The sequence below is a fragment of the Pseudorca crassidens genome, chromosome 10, assembly GCF_039906515.1.
Source record: "Pseudorca crassidens isolate mPseCra1 chromosome 10, mPseCra1.hap1, whole genome shotgun sequence".
In the NCBI taxonomy this organism is placed as follows: domain Eukaryota; kingdom Metazoa; phylum Chordata; class Mammalia; order Artiodactyla; family Delphinidae; genus Pseudorca; species Pseudorca crassidens.
In genome coordinates this window covers 83,845,778-83,863,387 of record NC_090305.1, presented here as the reverse complement: position 1 = coordinate 83,863,387, position 17,610 = coordinate 83,845,778, and the positions used below count along the sequence as shown (strand labels likewise).

At 54.3% G+C, this 17,610-nt stretch overlaps 1 protein-coding gene across 2 annotated transcripts in view; it reads left to right on the top strand.

Moving 5' to 3' along the window:
* The window catches only part of LRIG1 (leucine rich repeats and immunoglobulin like domains 1), a 119,023-nt gene that overhangs the window by 78,097 nt on the left and 23,316 nt on the right, over nucleotides 1-17,610 (top strand). For both annotated transcript variants that reach the window (XM_067755122.1, XM_067755123.1), the window contains 6 exons: nucleotides 1,125-1,262; nucleotides 3,522-3,665; nucleotides 5,164-5,307; nucleotides 8,174-8,317; nucleotides 11,109-11,252; nucleotides 13,733-13,813. In XM_067755122.1, coding sequence (XP_067611223.1) covers nucleotides 1,125-1,262; nucleotides 3,522-3,665; nucleotides 5,164-5,307; nucleotides 8,174-8,317; nucleotides 11,109-11,252; nucleotides 13,733-13,813 — 795 coding nt within the window. The remainder of the gene's footprint in view (nucleotides 1-1,124; nucleotides 1,263-3,521; nucleotides 3,666-5,163; nucleotides 5,308-8,173; nucleotides 8,318-11,108; nucleotides 11,253-13,732; nucleotides 13,814-17,610) is intronic.

Below are 17,610 nucleotides of genomic sequence, written 5' to 3'. Positions count from 1 at the left end.
TTTGATTGGCTGGAGACCCCGATACTGTTTACTCAGAAACTGGCCTGAGTGAAAGGCTGGAGCCCAGAGGCCCAGCGCTACCACTCCAGATTCTGAAATATCTGAGTATTGGGATCGGGGCCACGGTGGTTTGAATCTGCCAGGCAGAGCAAAACCCACATGGGGGCCACCTGCTCCCTCCAGCCTTGGTTAGCGTCTGTCGAATTTCTCCTGATTAATAAATACTGGTTGGCGGGTTAGACTGCGGGATTTTTTAGAAAGAGGGTTAAAGGACAAGTAAGTCTTGGAGGGAGATAAACACTGAACACTTACGTGAACATCTGCCAGACACAGCAGTGTGGTTCAGGTGGGATCCTCCATATCCTTGAAGTAAAGGGTGTGGCCCCATCTTCCAGATGAGGAAACTGAGGAACAGAGCTATCAAGAGTGTGGAGTTGGAGGTGCAGGGGATTCGATTCCAGTTGGACCCAGCACTGAGTTCCTGTGTCCCTTATTAGGTTGTCAGGATTTTGCAATCTTTTTTTCATCCCTTGTGCCTGTCGCCCCGCCTGGTACATGGCAGGTGTTGGTAAAATGTGAGGTATGTGATGATGCGTTCAATTGGATTAATCTGAACTCTGGGCTCTGGTGCCTGCATTCTTGTAAGTGATGGGGTTGGACTAGGTTCTGAAGATTCTAGATGCGAGCCACATCAGAAGCTGGCTGGTTGCACTGGGCACATCCTTTGTGGGAAGGTGTACCAGTAAGATCTGAGTGCTGTTCATGCCAGGTGGCTCTCCACACGTCCGAAATATCACTCCTGTGTTCCTGTCCTTGGGGAGGGTAGCCTGGCTTAGAACTTGGGCAGACAAACTTGTCACAGACAAAGAATTTGACATTCTGTCTAGCTCCCAGTCTGCAGGTAAGAACTTGATGGAAAGAGGGATGGGAGATGTCGTTTAAGTGTGCCACAGCTAAGACCCGACGCGGCCAAATAATAAAAAAATAAAAAGGGAGTGTCATAGCGTTTGTAATTTTCTGAAATTGCAAAGCAGCTAGGGAAAAAAATGTCTGGAAGAAGTGTTAAGGAAAATAGTTTCTTTGCAAAATGACATGCTGGACTCACCTTCCTTTGTGTGTCTTAGGCAACACAATAGGATCCGCAGCGTGGAAGGGAGTCAGCTGAAGGCTTACGTTTCCTTGGAAGTGCTGGATCTAAGCTCCAACAACATCACAGAGATCCGGAGCACCTGCTTCCCGCACGGGCTGCCCATAAAGGAGCTGTAAGTGCCTTGGGTCTGCCGGCAGCCCCCAGGTCTGGACGCAGGTGGACATTCCCTCCTCTCCTCCAGCGTGGCCCGGCTGAGTCAGTGGGACGGGCACACACCTCCCTTGTCTTCCCGCAGCAGGGCAAGGGGCAGGAGACCCAGGTCCGTAGTCCTCTGTTAGCCCATTCATAGAGCATCTCCAAGTCCAGCAGCGTTATTCTGGCTGTAGAGGTGGCTGAGGAAGCCTGAGGCGGGGAGATGTTCAGTAGCCTAACAGACTGACCATTTAAGAGCAGACTCTAGGCCTGAAATACGTGGCTGTGTTGACCACAAAGCCTGTTTCCTTTCTCCTTCACTGGGCTGCCTCCCACGAAAGCTTAGAACAAAGGTCTGGGGGTAGTTAGATGAGTGACATGGGAGCGAAACCTCTCTGCAGAGGCTCAACCAGCCAGTGCTCGTGCGTCCTCTGAGTTCTCTTGAGCTTCTCCGTCGGTCTGTTTCTCTTCTGCCCATCCTACTGCCCCATCTCACACCCCACCAGTTGGCAGACAGAAGAAAAACAGTCAAAGCCTGTTTAACCCACCGCTTATTGGTAGGAAAATGTTGCTTTGGGGAAGAAACTGAAAACTCAGGCTAAAAGGCACGTTCAGGTGACAGGTGAGTCCCCATCCCCTGCATTATTAGTGAGCGCTTTGGAGGGTTGTTCGTGAGGCTGGCTTTAGGGGTCGTTGTGACCCGTGTGCTCAGAGGCCAAGGCCAGGCACACAGATTTGTTGAGATCCCCGAGGAGAGGAGCGGTTTCTTTCTTAGGCTGCGTCAAAACGCCAGAGTTGGAGAAAGGAGGCCTTGGCTAATCCTTGGGCCAACATGGCAGTGCTCAGCCCTCAGTGAGGGCTTTTGAAAGGTGTCCGGCTGCCACCTGGCACTGACTTGTTTGGGACAGAGAAACCACGACTGCTAAACTGCATTGCAGTGACCTTCTCTCTCTCTGCCTAAAAGCAGGGGATGTTGTACTTTGGCACATGCTGGCCGGTGTATCTTCATCGCACAGACTCTTCTTTAATCTGGAGTGTTAAGAACAAACAGTCCAGCTCCGTTCGCACAGAATCCTCATGTGCCCTGTCCTGGGCCGCTGCCTGATGGAGACGAAGAATGCCTTCTTCCATTCCGTTCCCCAATGTCGAAAATGCTCTCTGGCCTTTTTTCTCTTTTGCTTAAGCCACAAAAGCACCATTGGTCTAGGGAAGGTAGAAGGAAAAGTGTTGGGGATAACTTCTCATAGGAAAGACCAAATCGTTACCCCCTTTTCTCTCCTTTTTCCCCCCTTCCTTGATGTAATTTACATACAACAGAATGCACAGACCTTAGCTGCCCAGTGCGTTGCGTTTTGAGGGGAGGTGCCCCTTGCACATGTAATCCTGTAGGTGGACATCCCATGCAACTATTGCTTGTTTTTTAAAGGGATTCCATGCAGACCCCTTAAAACAATTTTTTTTTCATTGAGATACAGTTGATTTTATAGTATTATATAAGTTTCAGGTGTACAGCCTAGTGATTCAGAATTTTTATAGATTATAGTCCATTTATAGTTGTTATAAACTATTGGGTATATTCTGTGATGTACAGTATATCCTTGCAGCTTATTTATTTTATACCTAGTAGTTTGTACCTCTTAATCCCCCTCTCCCCTCCCCTCTCCCCACTGGTAAGCACTCATGCAGATCTCTCTAACGAGAATGTTTCTCTGACACATTTAAAATTATTTAAATGAATTGGTTTATGGGCATTTACACGTCATACAATGAGACCCACTTCAAAATTAAAGGCTGTTTCTCCAAATTATGACATCCACTCTGACCTTGCTTCGCAGTGGACTTTCTGCTGCCTAAGGTTCTTCTCACCGACCTTGAACCCTAACTCTTGGGTAGTGGGTGCGAGGGACTCCTGCAGCGGCCCAGCTGGGGTGTGAGGATGGCTGGGGTGGAGGTAACTGACTTCCCTCCCACCCTCCTGGGGTAAACCCCTCCGGCCACGAGCAGAGCAAGCTCTGGGCTCAAACAGGGCTTCCGTCGAGCCTGACAAGGATGATCCTGACACCCGAGTCTGGGAGTAGAGGTGAGCTTTGCAGCCTCGGGACGACAGATGTCTCGTTGGAAACCCATCCTTCTGGGTGTGTTTTAGCTCATTTTCCTAACTCAGGCAGGTCTGGTGTCGGTAACAGAACGAGGAAGGCCTCCTACTGACCACCGCGTTTTCTCTCATGAATCATTCCAGCAACCTGGCAAGCAACCGGATCAGCACCCTGGAGTCGGGAGCGTTTGACGGTCTGTCACGGTCGCTGCTAACGCTTCGGCTGAGCAAAAACAGGATCACGCAGCTTCCTGTGAAAGCCTTCAAGTTACCCCGGCTGACACAACTGTGAGTACAGAGACCTGCACTTTAATTCAGCTTAGCCACACTTCACGGAGGCCAGATTTCCCCCAGGACCTCGATCCAAATGCACCCCCTTCCCCGCTGCCCCTCGGTCAGGCTGTGCATCCACTACCGTGGACGCAGAGCCTAATAAACGCAAATGAGAAGCTGGGTCTGGTGCCTGCGGGCCGCCCCAGGTTGCCCAGGAAAGGTCCGCCGAGGACGTACATGCCTGTCCTCATCGGCACTTTCCAAAACGCAGTGCGGAATCCTGCTGCCTAGCTGATCCTGGCTGATGCTTAGACTGTGGGCGTGGGGTTCCTTACTTATCTCCGAGGTTTTTGTGTTTCTTTAAGGCACCCGGATAATCTGTACTGTGGACATTACAGAGTCCGGCACTGCTCGGGCAGTTTGAGAGGAAGTCAGTGTAGCCAGCGGTAGGAAGCAGGAGATGGGTCACCACCTTCATCTCCTTAATCTCAGAAGGTAGTTAATGGATTGTTTTTTTAAATGAAAGGGTGTCATTCTTTACTTTTTCGACCAGCACGGCTGAGTGCCCTCCTAGAATGGCCCAGGGTTTGGAGTCAAGAGAACCTCTGTTTACCAGAACCTGATGGACTGTTTGTCCCCTGGTTGTTTTGTTGGCCGGTGTCCTTTTTTTGTATCAGAAGAGTGCTATCTCGGGAAAACAAGCTGATAAATCGATGTTTGGTTTAAGCGGAACAACACAAGTGTTCACGGCCAGGTTTGGTGGCGAGACGGGGTGTGCCCCGCCCTGCTCCCTCCCGCCGCTCCGACACACCTGCGCGGCGGGGCCCGGCCGTGCCCTCTCCAGTGCTGGAGAAGCTCTCTGGATGCTCAGGGCCGTATGTGGGTCATGAGACGCTGCGGAAGTATTTGGGGAAATGCAAGGGCTTTCTGGCCAGGCTGCGTGCTCCCTTGCTTGAGTGTTACCGATGGAGCCAGTTCACCCAGATTCCTGAGATCTTTTGGCTCAGTGAGGCTTCAGCGCACGGGGGTTGGAAGCCCGTGTGTACGCTTCGCAGTGCGCCCAGATGCCCGCCCCTGAGGGCAGTCACTTCCCTCCATCAGTAGAGACCTGAGTAGTGCCTCGGTGGGAAACGTCGTTGCCGTTTGATACCCGTTGGTTAGATTTTTCCTGGGTTGAGGCATCTGGTGTGGGTCTCTGCTGCTGAGTTAAGAGACAGCTCACCTAAGACGTTCACCTCCTGAGTCATACCCCCTCCTCACTGCAGAGTCATGGGTGCTTGGGGGAGAAATGGGAGCACTCGCTCATTCGGGGGTGCAGTGGGACCGGCTTCTGGGAGCTCTGGGCCCCCCTTTCACCAGTTAGCAATGGCCCGTCAGCGTCTGCATGCACATGGGCGTGCACGTCTGTGGTACGTCTCGGCTTCCCGGGATTGTCTCTGGGGACCGCGTGGCGATGGTTGTAGGCGGGGCCGTGGGTGGGGGACGCTCTGAACCGCTGGCTTCGTCTCTTTAGGGACCTCAATCGGAATCGGATTCGGCTCATCGAGGGCCTGACGTTCCAAGGGCTCGACAGTTTGGAGGTGCTGAGGCTCCAGCGAAACAACATCAGCAGGCTGACGGACGGCGCCTTCTGGGGTTTGGCCAGGATGCAGGCGCTGTGAGTGCGGGCCCGCGCCGGGGATTCTTGCAGGCGCTGAGGGACCACTTAGGACCTCGGCCGGACCCAGCCCCTGCCCTTTGGGACTTCAGCTGGGCGCCACTCAGTGTCTTTGGGGACTTCGCCAAACCTCAGGGTGTTTTTCTTGCAGGTTAAGAAAATCTCTTGGGGGGAGTTTCATTGGATTCAGTGAAGCGAGTTTGTTCGTGAGGTTGGAAGAGGGGCTGTTTTGCTGGGGCTGCTTCCCCTCCCCGTTTCCCCTCCCCTTGTTAACCCAGAACAAGTGCACGTGCCCGACGCACAATGAGGCCAAACAATACCAAAACGTCGGAGTTTGGAGCAGAGAAAGGTTTATTGCGGGGCCGTGCAAGGAGACGGATGGCTCGTGCCCCCAAAACGCCGAACTCCCCAGAGGGTTTCAGCAAAGCATTTTTAAAGGCCAGGTGAGGCAGGGGCGTGGCTGGTTGTTGCAGACTTCTTGGTGTAGGAATCCTTTGTCCTTGCAGCTTAGGGTGTAGGTCAGGTCCCGATGTTCCTGTAAACCTCCAACAATACAAATGTTAGTCTCTGTTCTGCAACTTTTTATCTCTATGTGAATACAAAAGTGTTAACACCTTTATCTGCAACTTTTTATCTCTATGTGAATACAAAAGTGTTAACACCTTTAAAGGTCAGAGCCTTGAAAATGGGCTACCCTGTATATTTCACGCTACAGGCAAGATTCTTAACTGGAAGCAAAAGCAATAGAAGGCGAAGGTTAAAGTAAAAGAGGCATCTGAGATGGAGTCAGATTTGTTCTTCCCTATTAGACCCCCACCCTGCCGCCTTGGAGGACAGTGGTCTCCCTTCCCACATCCTCTCCTGTCTCGCGCACGCCACAGGAAGTTCCCTCTCTCCTCACTTTGGGTTTGACCATCTTTCTTGATGTGCAGGTGGGCCAAAAATGTATAGTTCATCCTGAGAGATTTATTTATGTTCTGTGAACTAATCAAGCCACTCGCTGCAGATGTTCCACTTTTATCGAGGGAGCGCTCGCTCCAGCCAGATGTGGACAATCACGGGGCTTGCCTGCCTGTGGAGGGATGGAAAAGCATCCGGAGAAGGGCAGACGAGGCAGTTACCAAGCTTCAGCTTTTCAGCATTTACATTTATTTATTTTTAATCAAAAGAAACATTTACTCACAGTTGAACAAAATCAAATTGTAAAGAAAAGTAGTTGTTGCCCCCCACCAATCCCAGCTGCCATTCTCTCTTTCCCCCAGTTCCACCCCCATGAGGCAAGCAGTCACTTCCATTCATTCTCTTTTTGGGGTTTTCTATTTGTAGTGGTTACTTCCCAGTTAATACACTTGTACCACTATCTTGATGTGTTACCGTGAGATTTCTTGCTTTATTGTCAATGATTCAGCTCGCTCAGGACACCCCCATGCCCTTCCAGTCTCTACAAGTTACATCACTCCGTTTAAGCCTTTTATCAGGTATCTTTGCAACTGATACAAAAAACAAAAACTCCAGGTCCGGTTCCATCAACCGTATGAGCCGTCCTCATTATCAGGAGCATCTCTCGATATGCACACCGTCTCACACACACACACACACACACACACACACACACACACACACACACACATGCGCGTACACGCACGCGCACACACACACTTTTTGTAAAATGACATCCTTAGCACTGCTGTTTTGCTTCTCCCTCTCTTCGTTGTTCACCTTTGCGTGGCTCTGCCTCTGTTTTTACATATTCGAACACGCTTTTCCTTGACATTCTTAAAACTGTCATTTTGGACTTTGGAACCCAGGTGGTCATGAGCTGGGAGGGCCGGGAGTCAGAATTCTCAGAAGAACATGGAGTCCTTAGCACATGACATTTGGGTTTTACGGTGAACAAATTGATACCAGTTGGGGGGTGAAGAAAGAGTTGCCTTAGAGGTTATTTATAAATTAAAGGCTAACCTTTTGAGCAGAGGCAGAAAAAGGACAATGGATAAAAGTGAAACCTGGTTGCCTGAAGCCCTTGTAATACTGAACGTGGAGCAGCATTTGAAGTAGTAGCTTCTGTTCAAGAGGCCAGTCCCATGGGGCGGAGTTGTCCGTGGCCGGGCTATGCGGCGTCGAGAAGCAGGATGGTAGTAACGTCCCTCCGTAATTTAGCAGGAGCTCAGTTCCCAGCACGATGCTGAGTCGCTGACCTGCGTTCTCTTCCTTCTCAGCACAGCCCTGTGGAGTCGATACTTCTTGGGTATCTCCACTTTATGGTTGTTCAGGCTCCTTCAACCAGCCAGGTGGCAGAATTGAGAATTAAATCCCAGTAGTTTGACCCCAGAGCTCAAACCGTGTTTCTTGGCGCAGTGGTCCAGAGCCCAGGCTTGGTTAGCGAGGCCCAGGTTTGAATTCTGGCTGAGCTGGGAATGAGCGTTAGGCAGGTTCCCTAGCTTCTCCCAGCCTCAGTCTTCTCATCTGCAAGATGGGGATAATGATGCGAGCTTCCTCCTCATCGCTCTTCTTTCTCTTTCTGGAGTGGGCTTTGCCTTCTGCTCGGAGCTCCTCTGCCTGTGTGTGTGCTGGTTCGCTTGTACTCGGCTGGTAAGGTTGCTTCTAGGAGCTTCCCCTTGGCCTCTGAGCTCTCTCAGTCGGCCTGGGTCCTCACCGCCATCTGCGTTGCTTTGAGTGTCTTCTCCTGCCCCCCAGACAGGTGTGCACACACACATGTAGGTGCGCACACTCCCCTCACTAATCTCTCCAGCAGTGCTGTCGGATCCTGGGTGACGCCGGGGAGCCGCTCCTTCGCCGTGGGTTGGGTGGGTGCGTGAGCCCCCGGGGGTCCACGCTCACCCCGCGCACGTGGCCGTCATTGCAGGCACCTGGAGTACAACAGCCTGACGGAGGTGAACAGCGGCTCGCTCTACGGCCTCACGGCCCTGCACCAGCTCCACCTTGGCAACAACTCCATCTCCCGGATCCACCGCGACGGCTGGAGCTTCTGCCAGAAGCTGCACGAGCTGTGAGTGTCCCCTCCTGGCTCCGCAGGTGCTTTGTGGACACAGCCCGGAGGTGACTCCTCCAGAGCCCGGGGAACTCTGGGCCGCGCGTCCCATGGCACGGCGGGCTTGGGGGTTCAGGGGCCTGTTGCGGAGGGAGGAAAGAGCCCCCAGCAGGCAGGCCCAGAACGGGACCCCGAGGCCCCGCGGATCGCAGCCACTGGGGCCTCACGCCCACCTCATCTCTACTCTTCGCCCCAGTTCACGTTAGCAGGGGCTGCTGTCGAAGGGTGGCTGTTCTGAGAGCCTCTGTCTACGAATGGCTCCACCACGTAACACGTGCTTCTCTCACGAGAGGGGCTCCGGGCAGGCCTCGGCGATACTGCATGTTCGGTTCCAGACCACCTCAGTAAAGCAAGTCACACACTTTTTGGCTTCCCAGTGCATAGAAAAGTATCTTCATGCTATACTGTAGTCTGTTAAGTGTGTAGCAGCATGATGTCTTAAAAAATTATCTTAATTAAAGATACAGATCTTAATTAAAAAATACTTCACTGCTAGAAAATGCTGTCCATCATCTGACTACACAGGGTTGCCAAAACCTTCAATTTGGTAAAAAAAAAAAAAAAAAAGGCAATATCTACAAAGTGCAATATAGCAAAGCGCACTAAAACGAGGTGCGCCTGTATTGGGGCTCAAACACAGAAAGGACAGTGAACCCGAGGGACGGTGACACACTGACAGTGGGAGAATTTCTACGTGCATGTAGTTTCTGTCATGTGGTTTCTGTCGTCCTTCCCCTGACAAGTGGCCCAGGCACCTGGCTCCTTCTCCCCAGCTTTGGGTCCCTCGGCCTGGTGGCGAGGCTCCCGTGCAGACGGAAATGTGTGCTTATACTTCACGTAAAGAGATTTCCCCCACGGGGCTCCAGGCTGGGACTCGGATCCCCTGAGCTGGCACCCAGGGTCCCTGACACCCGCAGTGACAGGCTGTCTCCTGGGTGGGGAGGGGCTGGGGCCTGGGCTATCCTGCCATGTCCCGGTGGGTCGTTGATCATGAAAGCAGCATTTCCTGGGACTTGGTGGACACAGTCGTGTCCCTTTGTTTTAATCCCATGTCTAGAAGGTTGGGGTTTTTGGAGGGAAAAAAGTAGTTCCTCAACATGGTTTTCATCCCAACTTAATATGTTCAAGGTTGTTCAATTCTGCTGTAGTCCAGTATGTTTATTTTTTTTTTTTAAGACAGTTTGGGTGGGTTTTCTTTTTTCTAGGCTTGACTGTAGGGAAAGGCTCACCCACTGAGGTGAGTGATTACAAGTGCCAAGCCTGTCTTTCTTGTCTGTCTCTTGCCCTCAGCAGGCAAACTGAAGGGGATGTTTAAACCTAGTGCTGAGTCTTGCAGCTAGTGTTTTTATCTATTTGTCCACGTTCTTCCCCTCCACCAGCTCCCCTCCTTCTTCCCCCCCTCCCTTCCCCACCCACCCCACTCTGACCTGGAGTTTATATTTCAGTGAGTCCATCATTACCTAATGCAGAAATCAATAGTCCCACCTCTTTCCTGTGGCGTGTGTGTGTGTGTGTGTGTGTGTGTGTGTGTGTGTGTGTGTGTGTTCCCGCTAGGGAACTCCCAGGACCCGTGGTTCTCCGCTGTCCAGGCCTAGGAGCCACAGGGAAGCGGGAGAGGTCTTCTCAGCCCCCGGGGGCCCCGTACTTGCACAGCCTCTGAATCGCAGAGGGTGTGTGCGCCCTGCTGCTGAGGCAGCGGTGAGGGGCACACTCCCTGTGCCCCCTCCGGCTGCTTTCTGTGCCCTTCCAAAGGGGCAGAGAAGGTCACGGGAGTGTCCCCCGACCAGCCTAGCATTTTGCCCGACACCCAGGTAACCTTGGAGCCAGATTCAGAGTTGCTTTCCACGTGTGTGTCCCGCCCCTCCTTTAAACTAAATTCTTTAATTGCAGGTGAGGATGTAATTTTGATCTCCTGCCAGGTCTCTGCAACTGACAGGCACCATGACTTATTTTTCCAGGAGAGAAAAACTGTCACTCCCTGCTACCTTTAAAAACGTGCTAATCTTCTCCGCATTTATTTTCCTTCCTCCTGCCCCAGCCCAGAGATTCCATTTTTTGAGGATAGATGACTAATATGCTAAGTAACCAACCCAGGGCTATGTCAGAGACGCAGGGACTGTGCTGGGAGGAAAGAAAGATTGATTCTGATGCTCAGGGAAGGTGTGTGATTGGGGGTGTGTTCCTTACTTACGGTAGGGGGATCATGCTAAGAGGCTGGCTTGGGTGAGGGCAAGGTAGCCCGGATGGGAGACTCTGGTCCCCCGGGTGCTGCCCAGGTGAGGCCTGCAGTTCAGTGAGGAAGGCTTGTTCCAGGCAGTGGCTGGTGGTGCCCTCTGCTGGCCAATGCTGGGAGGCTGTCCGGCTCCCTTGCTCACTATGAGAACGCGCTGGCGTCCTGTCCAGAGTCTCAGGCCACAGCCATGAGAGATCTGTCATGGCCTGAATCAGGACCAGCCATGGACACCAGGTGCATGCAGGGGTTGGAGCCTTGTGGTTCTTTGTTGTATGGCCCTGTGCTGTGTAGTGCTCCCAGTTTACAGCCCTCCTTCCAGGAGTCAAAATGTATGGGTATCAAGCCCTGGTGGGTTTCTAGCTGTGAGACCATTTTGCCCTCGGATCCTCGTGGGCGTATCCCTTCCCACTGGGACCTAGGTGACTGGCCGACCATGGCTGTACGTTCGGGAGAAGAGGGGGAGGGCAGTGCCGTGCAACCTGATTGCGATGTTTGCTTTCCCCTCCCCTCCCTCAGGATCCTGTCCTTCAATAATCTGACCCGGCTGGATGAGGAGAGCCTGGCTGACCTGAGTAGCTTGAGCATCCTACGCCTCGGCCACAACTCCATCAGTCACATCGCGGAAGGCGCCTTCCGGGGACTCAAAAGCCTGCGCATCTTGTACGTCCTTCCCCGTTGGGTTGGTGGGAGAGCAGAATAGAGCACACCAGCTGCTTCACTGCATTCCCTTCTCATTGGTCTTGAGTCACAATTAGATCCAAAGCTGACCTGTGATGTGTGCCAGACTCTCAAAGTTTCATGTAATAAATCGAAAAAGAGCTAGTTGAGCAGAAAAGTGTCCCTCATTCCCCCCGGGGTGGTGCCTAGAGTGATGACGACTCAAAGAAAACTGTCATCACCACGCACTGGTTCCTGCAGTGCGCTTGGCGGGACGTGGGGTCCGGCAGTGGGAAAGGTTCCCCAGGCTGCGCGCTGCCGCCCCCAGATCAGCAGCCTTGGGGCCGTCTTTCCCATCCTGAGCCTTCCCGCTGCGACTTCCATGTTTCAGTTCTGAGTATTTCTATCTGAGCCAGGGCAATCCTGAGGCTCGTGTCTTGGGCTAGCGTCTCAACTTCTTCAGCATATAGCCTGCATCCAGGACGCCCGTTTCCAGAAGAGGTGATGAGGGAATCCCGTGTCTCTCCCGGAGCCTTTTTAGGGTCATTTAACACAATGGAGATGATCATGTCATTTCCCTCGAAGTTCCCCGTGAGGTGGAGGGAGTTGCCAGGAGTTGCTGCAGGGTGCTTTTCTGGGACTTCAAATTTTCTGGGCTTTTCTGGGCTTTCGAGAACTTCCAGGCAACAGAACAAGCAGCCATAAAGCGGGGGTTGGGGACGGTGGGAGCGGCATCTGGATTTCAACAGGCAGTGGCCGTGGGGTCTGAGGCCTCCCTCCCAGCTATGCCCCCTGCAGAAAGAGCGGCCTATTCCGGCGTGCCGGGGAGGAAGGCCTTTGCACTTGCGCTTAGCAGAGGCGGCAGAGGCTTCCTGCCAGGCCGTCGTGGAGGAGTGAGAAAGAGCCCGACGCCAGGCTGCTCAAGCCGAGGTCAGCCTCGGAGCCATGGCAGTGCTGAATGACAAGGCCGGGACGTTCAGACTCAGGAGGCCAGAGAAGTGAGAAAAAACCTTTGGCAGCTGGGGCTCAGAGCAGGGAGACACAGAGCAGCAGCCCCGGGTCCCGGGTGTTTCAGGACCAAGATAATGGGAGGAACCTGATGAAAGGACGAGGCCCTTCCAGCCTCAGGATCTCGGCTCTGAGCTTCCGCTTGTAAAGTAAAGGTCAGAATGAGCATTTCTCTCCAAGGTCTGAGCTCCCCTCCCCGCGGGCGCTCACAGGAGCCGAGAGCAGCATCCTTTCTGGTCCTGGCCCGCGTCTCCTGAGGCTCAGGAGGGGAAGGTGTGGGGGAGCTCGTGGAAAGTTGGAGCGGGCCAGCCCAGGGCAGCATGGGGGCCTGGTCGCCAGGTGGGGTGTGTTGCCCGCTGGGGTGACCTGCCCTTGGAAGCTGGGGGAGGAAGCTGAGTCATTGGCCTTGTGATTTGCGTTGTTGGCGGAGACTGGGCCGAAAAGTTGGCCTGGTCCTCTGGTCTTGGCAATTGGGTCACCAGTCTGACTCAGCACCCAGATGTCGTCCCTGGCTGAGAGTCAGCACCTGTGCAGGCCCTGGGGGGAGACGGGCTCTGGGCGCCAAACCCACTAGAGAGGGCCCTGTGCTGGGGCCTCTTTCTTCCCTGTCCTTTCCTCCAAGTGCCTTCTGCAGTTTCTCGGTCAAGTCCAGGAAAGGGACCCTGGCTGGGGTGAAAGCAGGTGGGAACCTTAGGGAACCTTTCGGACTCATTCTCAGAGCAGTGGACAGAAGTCCGCTCTTTGGGGGCAGAATCCAAAGCAGGCTTTCCCCTGGGGCCTGGCATGTGGACAGAAGTCCGCTCTTTGGGGGCAGAATCCAAAGCAGGCTTTCCCCTGGGGCCTGGCATGTGCCCACTGGGGAGCAGCACATGCAGCTGGGGAGCTGCCAGTCCAAGGCCTACGTCAGCTGTGTTGCGAGGCTGAGAAAGCCAGTTCTCACGGCAGGGTGCCTGAGTGGTCATGCCCCTAATCTTTTTTTTTTAATTAATTAATTAATTTATTTATTTTTGGCTGTGTTGGGTCTTCGTTGCTGCACGTGGACTTTCTCTAGTTGCGGCGAGCGGGGGCTACTCTTCATGGCGGTGCGCAGTCTTCTCATTGCGGTGGCTTCTTTCGTTGCAGAGCACGGGCTCTAGGCGCGCGGGCTTCAGTAGTTGTGGCACGTAGTCTCAGTAGTTTTGGCTTGCGGGCTCTAGAGCACAGGCTCACTAGTTGCGGCGCACGGGCTTAGTTGCTTCGCGGCATGTGGGATCTTCCCGGACCAGGGCTCAAACCCGTGTCCCCTGTATAGGCAGGTGGATTCTTAACCACTGCGCCACCAGGGAAGCCCACGCCTCTAATCTTAACTGGATGTTCCGTTTGGGCACCTAGAACACACCGAGATGTTTTGAGCTTCTTCAAGGTGGCAGAATGGGTGTGAGTCTCTCTTCCTGCCACAGACTGAATGGTGAGCTTTCTGTCTGTCTCCTCCCCAGGGACCTGGACCACAACGAGATTTCGGGGACAATCGAGGACACCAGTGGTGCTTTCACAGGGCTTGACAGCCTCAGCAAGCTGTGAGTATCTGGGCGTCGGAAGATCCGTGGGGCTGGTGCATGGAGACGGCTCCACGGGCCCCTACACCCTGTGTTCTGCGCCCGCCCCTGGGAGCGTTGGCACATTTATCTTCTTTTGTTTGGGAAGGAAAGTCTGAATAGGGGAGCAGAAGGCATCCCACCTTCTCCCTGACCCACCACCTCATCACTGCCCTGGGTGTTGGTTTCTTTGGGGCTAGAGAGCTGGTGTTTGGAGGCCTGTTGGGTCTTTTCTCCCGTTCAATTCTTGACTGATGTGAAAACAGCCAACTTTTTTGTTGTTCTTTGCTCAAAGGAGTCTTGCCCTCTTACCGAATTTCTAGAAATTCTAAACGTCTAAAGCCAAGTAACTCTTGATGGTTTTGAGTCTTCGGGCAGTCTTTTTTGTTGTCAATCATAATCGTAAACGGAAACAATCATGACCATACAGTAGCTGTTTTTTATTCAAGGTTTCTGGTGTTTGGGGTTTGTTTTTCTATGCTCCTAGAATTTGCGAGGCGCGCGCGCGCGTGCGTGTGTCTGCTGCAGATGAGGAAACACAGGGGAAGGGATTTTGCCCAAGATCACACAGCCGGTGGGCGGCAGGCCTGGGACTCACCCGTGTTGCCCCGAAGCCTTGTGCCTCCCCTAGTCCTACCCTCTTTCTGCATCTCCCCAGCACTCTCTACAGATGCCTCCCAAGGAACATACAGGCACGGGGGTGGGAGCTGTTATCACTGTTCACTAGCTGCTGTGGGGGAGGGATTGGAGGCGGACAAGACAGAAGACGGCCCCCACTCCGTCTCCCCCAGCCTGTTGTGGTGACGGCGAGCCGAGCAGAGCACGAGGATAAAGTAAATATTTTGAAAGCAGCAGTGGAGGGCGAGGCTCCGGGAAAGCCCGTGGAGGCAGGGGCTTTCTGCAGAGTTAACGTTTCTAATTTGTTTTGAGAAGTGGGGTTTTTCACGCGTTTGCTAGTCTGGGAGTTGCACGCGTCAGCCGTTTTGGCTGTCTGAGGATTCGTTCTCTTCTTGAGGCCCTGCGTTCTGATAGTGGGTCCCAAATGCCTGTCGGCCTTCTTCTTCTCCCCTAAACAAATGCTCCTTTCTCCCCCACCTCCTGGGCCCTTTACCCAGCAGGTTTGGGAAGAGCCAGGACAGCACGACGGGGTGGGACAGAGGCCTGTCATTGACCAGAGGAGCCTCAAGCTCGGGATGCAGCTGCGGGGATGGTGGAGCCGGGGGGCTGGGCGCCTGCGCAGCCATTCAACACAAGCCTTCTCTGCGGGGCCTGTCCCTGCGGTGGAACCTGGAGCCGGTTCTTGGGTGTCGCGGCTTCCAGGAGGCTCTTCCCTGCCAGCTGGGGGCGGTGACCCTTGAGGGCACTAGGGCTTCCGGTTCTGCAAAAGCCGTTCGCTGTCCGTAGCCTAGAGCCGCCTTCCTAATCGCCTGCTGTCTGTTCCCCAGCATGTTCTCCTACTGGACTAGGGTAACAGTCCGGCGTTTGACCCACTGGACTAGGGTAACAGTCCTGTGTAAAGTCCCAAGAAGGCAGCACGAGTGCCCGTAACCCTTGCTTGCACTGGCCGCTTGACGTGGGTGTTTGGAAGCAGTGGGTTCACGGTGACACTGTAAAATGCAGTGTCCAGTCTCCTCCCACCCAGCCCCACTGACCAGGATCTTGGGCCTGGAGCCTCTTGTATCCTTTTCCAAAAAAACCAGAGAGATGCACACAACTGGGGGAAATTGGGACAGTGACAGTGGTTCCTTAATATATTTTAAGATTAAATATATGCAGTCATTTACTTAGGTGCCATGGTGTTGTGGTTATGTTGCAAAAGACAAAAAAAAAGAATCCTCTTCTTGGATAAAAAAAGAAAACTATGTGATAGATATTCCCAGTGGTCCAGCCCAGGTTGGGAGTGAGGAGTGGGCAGAGACGGAACAGGATTGGCACCATCAGGTGATGGCCGTAGCTGTGTGGCGGGCACGTGGGGCTCACAACACCCTCCCGTCTGCCTATGCGGGTGTGTGAAATCTTCCACATTAAGGGGGGAAAAGGAAGGCCCATGCTTTCCTGTGATCCGGGCGCACAGCTCCGGTTAGAAAGCACTGTGAGCGGGCCGTGGAGGCTCTTCCTGCCTCGTGAGGTGTGCCTGGCCCTTGGGGACGCCGGGCTTCTGGTTCCGCATACACCAGCCTGTGTGCAGCCTGGAGCCGCCTTCCTAACGGCTAACGGTGTTGAGTCAGCGTTTGTTGAATGAAGCGGGGAGGAACCCGTGCTGCTTTGGTCTCCCCAGAGCAATGCGCGGACGCTCCGCGGCGTGGCCGTGCCACCGAGAGGCCCTGTTTAAGCGGCCTGGGGGTGAGTCTGTCGGACCCATTACAAATGGGGGGGGGGGCTCACATCAGCCAGGAGGGGGGCTGTCCCTCTAGAGCCGCTGGTGGGCTCGGCGGTGGAAGCAACTGAGGGGCGGAGGTCAGAGACCTCCCTCAGAAGGGAAGGTAGACACGCTAGCTGGCCTGCACTCTCTTACTTGAGGACCCGGGGTTCTCCCTGCCGTGCCCGAGGGCAGCCCGAAACTAAAACGTCTTCCAGGAAAGGAACAAGTGAGCAGCGGAGCCATAAAAGGCTTCCGTCTGCGAAGCCTGCCCTGCCCTTCATTTTTCCAGCTGCTGAACACAGCCATTTGGGAGGGTTCCTCAGTCCGGAGCTTCCTGGCAGGGCGTTCATTACACGCACCCACCCGACGCCCCTCCTTGCAGAATGCTTTTGGAACACCTGCTGGGGGCCTGCTGAGCTCATAGCCCGGGGAGTAGGGGAGGCAGGGTTTCTGGAGCACAGGTCAGCCGCAGAGGGGAGGGTTCGGTCACTTGCGGACGAAGAGGAGGCAGGTGCCGCCCCGTGGTTCCAGCTCTCTCCGGGGCATTCCTGGGGGCAGGGGGCCAAGTGACACAGCAGTAGCCGCTGCCCTTCAGCCTTCCTGGGGTGAAGGCGGCAAGAGCCGGAAGACCCTTGGCTGGGTTGGCGGGGCTGGGGGAGAGGGTGTGATAGGTGATCCCCAGGGTCGCCGTCTGCTCCACGTCGCTGGCGCGGGGGACGTGGGGCCGGCTCTGCCTTCCGGGAGCCATCGATCAGGTGCGCCATGTCTCCGCTGCCCACCGGCACGTGGCACACAGGCACGGGGACACACCTGGCCCACAGCCCCAGCTCTCCCGTGCGCACACAGCGGCCTGTCACTGGAACCACAGTCTGCCAGCCGAGCCCCGGCCCCCACCCGCAGACGCCTGCTGGGGAATGTGAGGACCTACTGTAATCCACCAACAGGAGGTGCGCTCCTGGATAATCGAGCATCTGAGAGTTTGTTTTATTGGTATTGTCGCCGTTAGGAGTAACAGCCTGCCCTCGTGGTAGGAGAGGCCAACGTGACTAATGTTTAATGGATGATATAAAGCACAGCTTTTTTTCCTGGATCTCGTTTACGGAAGATTTCACTAAACAGTTCAATACCGTTCACTAGGACCTGGAGCCCGCAGTGGCTCGGCCTGGGGCATCTGAGTGAGTGAGAGGCTGGCAGTGCTCTCAGTAGCGCCGGGCTTTGGTGCCCTGCGGGCTGGTGCTGGCTGGACTTGCTCTGTGGTGCAGTTGTGGAAACGCTTTCTGGGTGAGGTTGTTCTCACATCCATGCAGACCGCCTCCCAGAGAAGGAGAAGGCAAAGGGCTCTCTGGCCGTTGTGCTCCTTTACCCTCCGGAGGCAGGGCACAGAGCTGCTTTGTCTGAGGGCCGAGCCCAGAGTTGC